This window comes from Pygoscelis adeliae, unplaced genomic scaffold (assembly GCF_000699105.1).
Source record: "Pygoscelis adeliae isolate BGI_AS28 unplaced genomic scaffold, ASM69910v1 Scaffold14, whole genome shotgun sequence".
Classification (NCBI taxonomy): Eukaryota; Metazoa; Chordata; class Aves; order Sphenisciformes; family Spheniscidae; genus Pygoscelis; species Pygoscelis adeliae.
In genome coordinates this window covers 6,001,561-6,010,055 of record NW_008825109.1, presented here as the reverse complement: position 1 = coordinate 6,010,055, position 8,495 = coordinate 6,001,561, and the positions used below count along the sequence as shown (strand labels likewise).

Genomic DNA, 8,495 nt, shown 5'->3' with positions numbered 1-8,495 from the left:
TCCAATTATGATAAAGATGCTGTTCAGACCTTTCAGTTATTTCAGATTGTCTGTGGATGTATTTGAGTGCAGTGTCTGCATGAAACTGTTTTCCTTTCTCTGCAGGAACTACTGGCTTTACATTAAATTTGGGTGGCACAACTGCTCCGACTACAACTGCCTCCACAGGCCTTTCCTTAGGAGGAGCCTTAGCAGGCTTAGGAGGCTCACTCTTCCAGAATACAAGCACAGCAGCAACAGGTAAAAGTTATTTTAGTTTTTTCCTCCTTCTGTCTCAAAACATTGAAATTGAACATGTGATTGTATAAATTTCATAATGTAAGACTTAGTTTATATAAAATCTTAACACTGTGAAAGTGTAATTTTTGGCAGTGTTACGGTTAAGAACAGTAACAGGACAATAAAAACAAAATCTGAAATCATTGGCTTCTTTCTCATTCTTAAATTCACTTGTACTTAACACTTTTTTTTTTTTTAAATGAAAATGCAAGGAAATCTTTGTCATTGCCATAATTGACTCAAGGAAGTTGATCATAAATGGGAGAGGGTGATGATAACAAGTATCTCCTTTAACTGGAGAAGTTGAAAGCTCCTTATTTTGGTGGCTTTTGATCTAAATAAAATCTTTAACTGTTAGTATTGTCATTTTCATGGCTTCCTGTCTTTTTCAGTTCTAGAGGAAAAATTTGTTGCGCTGTATTGTAGTCTTGGTAACACTGCTTTTAAACTCTTAAATGAAACAGAAATACGCAAGATGCTGATAAGTTAGTTATCTAATTAGTTACCTGGTAATGTGAAGAAATTACATAAAACGCTTGCGTACAATTGTATGAAACTTCATGCAGTCTGTTTTCTTCTCTGTTTATTTTGCATATTTTTTAAATCCAAATGTAGTAAATGGACACTGAAACTGCAAGCAAGATTATATGTGCTTTTATTTTAAAAGAAGTTTTAATTATCAATATTTTAACTGCAGAAATTCTGTTTGGGTTTCTTGTAGGACTTGGGCAGAACACATTGAGTTTGACTCTGGGGACAACTGCGGCTCCTTCAACTACTGCCAATGAAGGTCTTGGTGGCATTGATTTTAGTAGTTCTTCAGACAAAAAGAGTAAGTTTGTTTTAAAACATTCATAAGCTTTTTTTATTGAGAAAATTATCAGAGCACTACAGCAAAGACACTATTTCATTGTGTTAGGAGTGTGAAATTAAAGCTGACAGCTTTAACTCTTTTTTTTTTTCCCCTCCCCTTTTACAAGACATTTCAGTTAATTTCATTCTTAGATATTGTGCTTCTGTAGAAGAGCAAGATTTTGGTTGCAAATGCAATGTAAATTTATTTAAAATAAGTATAAACCAGTATCATACTTGAGAACCAGGATCTAAACCCTTTAGCCTTTCAGGAGTGAAGACTCATAGGGCCGTTTGCTGAAAAGCCATGGCAGATTTCTGAACAGCTATATGTCAAATAGCCACTAGAGGGGGGAGCAGAGCTATGTTTAAGTAATGCGTTGCAAATACAAAAAGTACTCGCTTGAAACCAGCTTTCTCCAGCTATAACAGATCTTAAACTTGGTTTCTTTTTTTGAAAGCCTGCACAATAAAAATGTCCTATTTTTAGCTGTTATTCTTCAAAGCTGTATTTCTGGTGGTGCGTAGTTCTATCCAGGTTGTTAAAACCAGTTAGAAAAACTTTACCTCTGTGGTAGCTTTAAAGTACTTAAGTAAGGGAATATTGAGCATTGACATATGGACACTTATTAATTTGTCTTGTTTTTATACTTCCAGAGTAAGCTTAACTAAAGATGATTCTAAAATGTGCATTTTCTCTGGAGAATCAATACTGTTAATTTAACCTCTTGATTCCATTCAGGAGCCAAATTTTAAACTAGGTATACCAACAGCTAAAAGAGAAGGAAATACAGAAAATCTGTGAAACCATCTTTACAGAGTAACATGAGTTGTGGAGACGTAGTTCTTCATACTTGTAGAAGAGATGGTGTATTGACTGTCCAAACTGGAGTGCTCTGCATGATGTTGATTGTTTTGGGGGCTTATTACTGAAACTGGGAGTGAAGAAAAAGCTACGATTCCTAGGTTCTTATGAGATTTCCATTACTATAATATTAGGGTATCACAATACTGCCATAATATACAAGTATCTTAAAATGAGAACCAGAGAACCACACTCAATCTGCTTCAGTCTGACATCTCTCAGCATTGCTTTGCCCAGCTCTTAGGGTGGAAACTTGAATGAGTACCTCAATTCCCCTCAATTCCTTAGCTGAGATCCCTTAGCTAAGCAGTGGGAAATGTTGAAGGAGACTGGATTTTGAGGTTTGTTTTTTTTTTTTTTTAATTTAGGTTTTAATTTAGGAGTGTCTCCCATAATGAATAGTGCTAGCTTAAGCAGCCCTGACAAATATCCCCACCTGTGTGCTGCTGCTGAGTTCTGTCAGTACAATTGTTTGTACTGCTATATGAGGAACTGTGTTAAGGTTTGAGGGCGGTGGTTTTATGGTTTTGAGGTTTTTATTTCTTTTCGTTCCTGAACGAAAGAGGAGATGTGGCTACCAAAGCAAAGCACCCTAAGAATCCCAGGACAGACAGGGACTAGCACCTGTGTTCTCTCTTCTAGAATTGGTTATAAAAGCTTTTCCTTCTGGAGACTGAAGACTGACTGTCTAGTATTTCTTTAAAATACAGCTGCAGAAAAAGAAGCTGTTCTTATACATATTTTCATCATGTATTAGTAAAAAGAATGTAAAATCTGGAGCACTCACTTGCCCAGACAGTAAAAAAAATCTGATTTCAAATCTGTATCTTTTACTTTGTAAGTATTGTTCTGACCTACAGCAAAAAAAAAAAAGTTGCTGGAGAGAGAAAGCAAAATATATACTTAGTTTTCTGCCTAATTTTTAGGTTATCAGCTGAGAAAGGAGTCTTAAATTCTGGGGTTTGTTCCCCCCCAATTTTGTGTAGATTTTTTTTTTTTTTCCTCTTAGCAAAAGGCGTAGGGAATAGTTGTGAGACTTGAGGCTCTCTAACATACTGGGTGACAGAGTCTGCAGACAATTTAAGTAGATGTTGCTTCCAAAAGTAGTAGCTTCTCCTGGCAAGAGCATTGGCTCGTGCAGCTTAAAATGTTTGTGGCACTAGCATTAGCTGCATAGCTACTTTCTGCCTTGGTGGCACTTAGAGGGGAGTGAGGATGTGAATTGCATCCAGCTGAAGAAGGTGAAGCCCACTTCTTGGGCTTTCTGAGTGAGTGTTCTTCCTAGCAGACTGCTATAGTATGGGATGTGATTACTGCCCCTGGCCATGACTGGAAATAGTCATGGCCTGTGTTATGCACGATATTGTTCTCAGCTCCATTCTATTACTCAGAGGCATTTGGCATCTTGATCCACGGATACATAGTTTGGAGTGTGTAGGTGGTATGTAAGCAGTAACATCTTCAGTTCTGTAAAACCTCATTCATTACTGGACTTAATGCAATAGCAGAATTCTTAGGGAAGTCCAATAGGCAAACCTTCATTACCTTCGTATTTGAGAGGAGACTGCTGTTGCTGAATTTAAACACTTGAATGTTTTGTGGGTGCAGGTTTAAGTGAGTTGTGGTTGCATAAGCAGGAACAGATTTCTTATGCAACTGCGGTTGCTTATGCATTTGTAGTGACTTGTATAGTGACACAAGATGTTTTGCATTATTCTGTGTGCCAAGAAATTAGCACCTCAACTGTTGAACCATTGTTCTTGAAAAGATATTTATCTGTGAAGGGGGAGTAAATTAAAACCCTCTTTCTTTTATAGCTAGCCTAGTCTGTTCCTCTTATCAAGAGAAATCAAGTAGATTGTAGTCGTTAGTTCTTCCCTAAAATCTCATTAAAGTTGTTTTGTTTGTTCTCCAAAGCTTTATTTCTGACCTACAGTTTTTACTTTCTAGGTGACAAAACAGGAACAAGACCAGAGTAAGTGTCAGATTTTCTTTGTGTTCCGTGTCTTACTAGAAAACAGCTAAACTAAATATGTTGGCTTTTCTACTACTTCGATCTTGAAAAAGGCATAAATGTAAATAACCAACTTTTGCAATATGGCCAATTTAATAATGGTGGGTCATCATTTTAAACATTGCAATTTTCCCATCAAATGCAATACCTACAGCTTATCTGGCATCTGCTATAGACTGATCATGGTTTCTTCATGTAGACTGAAGAATGGTTTCTGCAAATGTGTACAATGCTTACACCACAGGCTTGGACCCTGGCATAGTATCTGTATGCATTAATCCAAATCATTCCTAGTTGCAGCATACGTGCAATGGGTGCAAAACTGTAATCAGTCACTTAAATGTTTTCATTATATTTAGAAGTCATGCAAAAATGTTTGGCAGTATTAAAGCACCATCTAAACATGCATTGTCTCTTGTAGAGATAGCAAAGCACTAAAGGATGAAAATCTACCTCCAGTAATCTGTCAAGATGTAGAAAATCTACAGTAAGTAGTGTTTTTTATGATAGTTGGTTAGCCAAAGTGTTGTATGCTGCCAATGCTCTGTGACCAAAAACACCCTACTGCAGCCTGCATGCAGGATAACTTACTAGCCCAAGGCCTTTCAGCAGGTTCACCTTGGGAACAGAGTAGATGGATAGTTCTAGTAGCTGAAGTCTTAGGCTGTTTTTTTTTCCAGCCTTGCTTTTCCATGCATTTATGCAAATGAGCATGCCCAACAAATATGCTCTTAGAATCTGATCCATCTCTCCCTGGGAGTATTAAGCCTGTTGCACATGCATAGTAAGTACTGAACCTTATGTCCATACTGCATATGCATTGTGGATCTTCTATGGAATAGAGAGAACTGCAAAAGAGCCTTCCCTCAGGAAGGCAGGAAGGAGGCAGGTTGTAGACTAGTCAAAGAGGCGGTATGTCACTGTATTTGTGAGTTCAAAGTAGTAATCACTTTTACATAGATGCTATATATTTTTTTTATATATATTAAAAAAAAAGATATATATCTTAGTTTGTCAGGGTTCAGCATAACATGTTTAAACATTTGCTATTGAAGTTTGGGGGGGTTGGTGGTGTTTTTTTTTTACAGTATTAGCATGCTAGGAGTTAAGATAATACTACGCTATACAGTAATTTTACTGTTCAGTAGTTGATTTTGGAAAAATTAATTTAATAGCTATTTAAATAATGTGACTGAGAGGTAAACACTTGCATACTTCAGGTTCAATGAATTATATTTCTTTCCTCCCCACCCTCTTCTTTTTCTCTTGCCCAGGAAATTTGTGAAAGAACAAAAACAAGTTCAGGAAGAGATTAGTAGAATGTCCTCTAAAGCAATGCTTAAAGTACAAGAAGACATTAAAGCTTTGAAACAACTTCTGTCTGTAGTTGCCAGTGGATTACAGAGAAACACTCTTAATATTGACAAGCTGAAAGTGGAAACTGCACAGGTACAATTGAATATAAGTTTTGTTATTTAGAGTTTGTATGTTGATTATTTCATATTGGATAACTAGCCTTCTTTATCAGTCAAGTTAACACGTGTCCAAACTAAAACAGTTGTAAACAAAGCGAAAAATTGAATCCCTTCTAATCTGTTTGAAGTTACTGAGGGAGACTGAAATCTGTGGTGTCAGTATTTTCAGATAAGTACAACAGCAATACAATTACTTTTATTCAGGAAAGCGCTCCTACATAGCAAAGGCAACAGAAGGGAAGGGAATGTGTGCCCACTTTAGTTCAGTTTCAGTTATATATTCAGCTGCTAGTAAAGACGTATCTGTAACAACATGCTGGACTCTGGAGCAGCAGCAATGCAAGTATGTTTTCTCTGACTTTTAAAAAAACAAAACAAACAAAAACTACCCCATAACATTTCAGGGACCAAAATATCTTAACTAGCACTAGTATTTGTTTAGTGAACTTGAGTCACAACTCTGTCCACCAGTCTGCATCTTAACTGTGCAACCAATTTGAGCTCAAGTTTTGATGCAAGTTCTTTTCTAGTTAAGTTCTGTACCACTTTATATTTCATCTGGTACGTCAAGGCTGCTTGATATATGTGTATTTTATTCTAAAGTAAAAATGTTGATTTTTTTCTATATCTTGTGATAACAAAAGGAAATACTCTATAGTTGTGCCTTGCCAACAGTTTTCTGTGGAAACAAAAACTTGTTACTGATATTTTCATATTTCTGTAAATGATGCGGTTGAGAATAATCACAGAACCAGGCACTGAGAAATTCTTAGTGATAGCGTTATTAGAAGGTAGTAAACAAAAGCGTATGCTGTAATTATCATGCATAAAAAGATCACTTCCATAGAAAGGCATTTTTAAACTAGTTAATCTTCTTTTAAAAAGGCAAAATAATCCTTTTTGTTCTATTTCTTCTCTTTTAGGTGTGTTATTTCCTTGTACTTGGCTGTTGCTTTTTTCCCCTTAGACCTCAATAATTGTAACAGGATTTCTGAAGTAAATAGAAATTAGATCTAATCTCTGATGGTTTAGCGCAATATTTTCTCAACTTCTGAGAGCTCAATGTGCTTTCAGTATGTGCTGCTGTTTATTCCTTCCCCAAACTTCTGTTGGTATTTGCAGTTCTCCAACTTTCTGGCAGTCTGTTCTTTGAAGAATTTCTCGTCAGATTCTATCACAGTGTTAACTTAAATATATGAAGAAAATATTTCATGTGAATGAACAGTAGAGTTGTAGCTATTTTTCTTTTTGAACACTTCATACAGAACCTCATCTCTTATTAATTTTCCCTATTAGGAGCTAAAGAATGCAGAAATAGCATTACGAACACAGAAAACTCCTCCTGGTCTCCAGCATGAAAATACAGCCCCAGCAGAGTGAGTTACTGTTATTCATAAAAAATAGTCCATAATGTAACTTGGAGAAGAAAAGGCTTTGGGGAGACCTTATTGCAACCTTTCAATACTTAAAAGGGGCTTATAAGAAAGATGGGGACAGACTTTTTAGTAGGGCCTGTAGCAATAGGACAAGGGATAATGGTTTTGAACTGAAAGAGGGTAGATTCAGACTAAATATAAGGAGGAATTTTTTTACGATGAGGGTAGCAAAACACTGGAACAAGTTGCCCAGAGAGGTAGATGCCCTGTCCCTGGAAACTTGAAAAATTGGGTTGGACGGGGCTCTGAGCAACCTGATCTAGTTGAAGATGTCCCTGCTTATTGCACGGCGGGTGGACTAGATGACCTTTAAAGGTCCTTTCCAACCCAAACTACTCTGTGATTCTATGAACTTCATAATATGAATTTTTTCTACTTCTTGTAACATTTGTACCGAATGCTTCATAGAATCAGTGTTTTATTTCTACACTTAATTTCTCTTTATCTCATAGACATGAGAAATAGTCTTCACTCTCTATCCACTAGTAGAGGGACATCAAGAATGTCATAGAACATAACTGTTGCAATTAATTAAATGAAAATCGGCAGCTAATATAGATCAGATTAAAACAATAGTGGCAAACTAGTGAAGTTTCACCATATGATTTCATTGTTTTACTCATCTAGCTACTTCAGAATCTTGGTCGAGCAGTTTGAAGTACAGCTGCAGCAGTACAGGCAACAAATAGAAGAACTGGAAAATCATCTTGCTACTCAAGCAAATAATTCACACATAACTCCACAAGGTAAATGTTTCAGTTTGAATGTTTCATACATAAAAATTAACAAATCTTATACCTGTAAGAAAAACTTAGTAATTAATTTCCTCTGTTGTTGGCTTTTCTTATTTAATGTACAGAAATAAGTGTTCGGATAGATTCTGCAGTTGTTCAATGTAAAGATTTGGAACTAACGGTTAAATTCATAAAGGTTCCTGAGCTTTTTAAGGTGGAACTAGTTCCTGAGGTGCAATTTCTAAGCCTGGTTTGTTTTGACATCCACTATATCCATCTCCCTCCTTTCAGCATCTAGCTGTTATAAGGCTGATGTCTGGCACCTTCTGTCTTGCACTGGGCTGCCAGACCAGACAAATGTGGGTGTCTGCTCTGCCAGCTCCAGATCAAAATGGGAACTTTTCGTTAGTTTGGAGCCTGTTGGTATTCCCTTCAGCTCTGACCGACTGAGAAAATTTAGTCTTGTTTGCTGCCACATCATTTAATCTTGGGGAGAATCTCTCTGGTTGGAGAATGCTGACCTCTGGACAGTAGTCCTCTGGTTGGTTACCGTTCCTGTGATCATAGGCATTTTTGTCTTTTGAGCCGCTTTAGGTACAGGTCCTGTAATAAGCAGTGATTTCAAGTGCATATCTTTTTGTGCCAAATGATAATTGAACATCTTGCCATCACAGGGTGGTACCTAGACTCTGGACCTTATATGTCAAAAACAAGAGAACTGTCTCTTGTAAGAGACTTAGCTTCCAGAATGGAAGATCTGCTGAATCCTGAGGGTCCTCTGTCTTTCCATGTGATCCTCTTCTCTGTCCAGAGTATGAGAGGGGTGCTTTCACAGATTTT

The 8,495-nt window shown here is 36.8% G+C and overlaps 1 protein-coding gene across 1 annotated transcript in view; it reads left to right on the top strand.

Moving 5' to 3' along the window:
- The window catches only part of NUPL1 (nucleoporin like 1), a 41,731-nt gene that overhangs the window by 11,405 nt on the left and 21,831 nt on the right, over positions 1-8,495 (top strand). Inside the window, exons 5-11 of the mRNA XM_009327876.1 lie at positions 106-240; positions 1,001-1,111; positions 3,947-3,971; positions 4,432-4,497; positions 5,285-5,459; positions 6,782-6,861; positions 7,549-7,667. Of these exons, the coding sequence (XP_009326151.1) occupies positions 106-240; positions 1,001-1,111; positions 3,947-3,971; positions 4,432-4,497; positions 5,285-5,459; positions 6,782-6,861; positions 7,549-7,667 (711 nt within the window). The remainder of the gene's footprint in view (positions 1-105; positions 241-1,000; positions 1,112-3,946; positions 3,972-4,431; positions 4,498-5,284; positions 5,460-6,781; positions 6,862-7,548; positions 7,668-8,495) is intronic.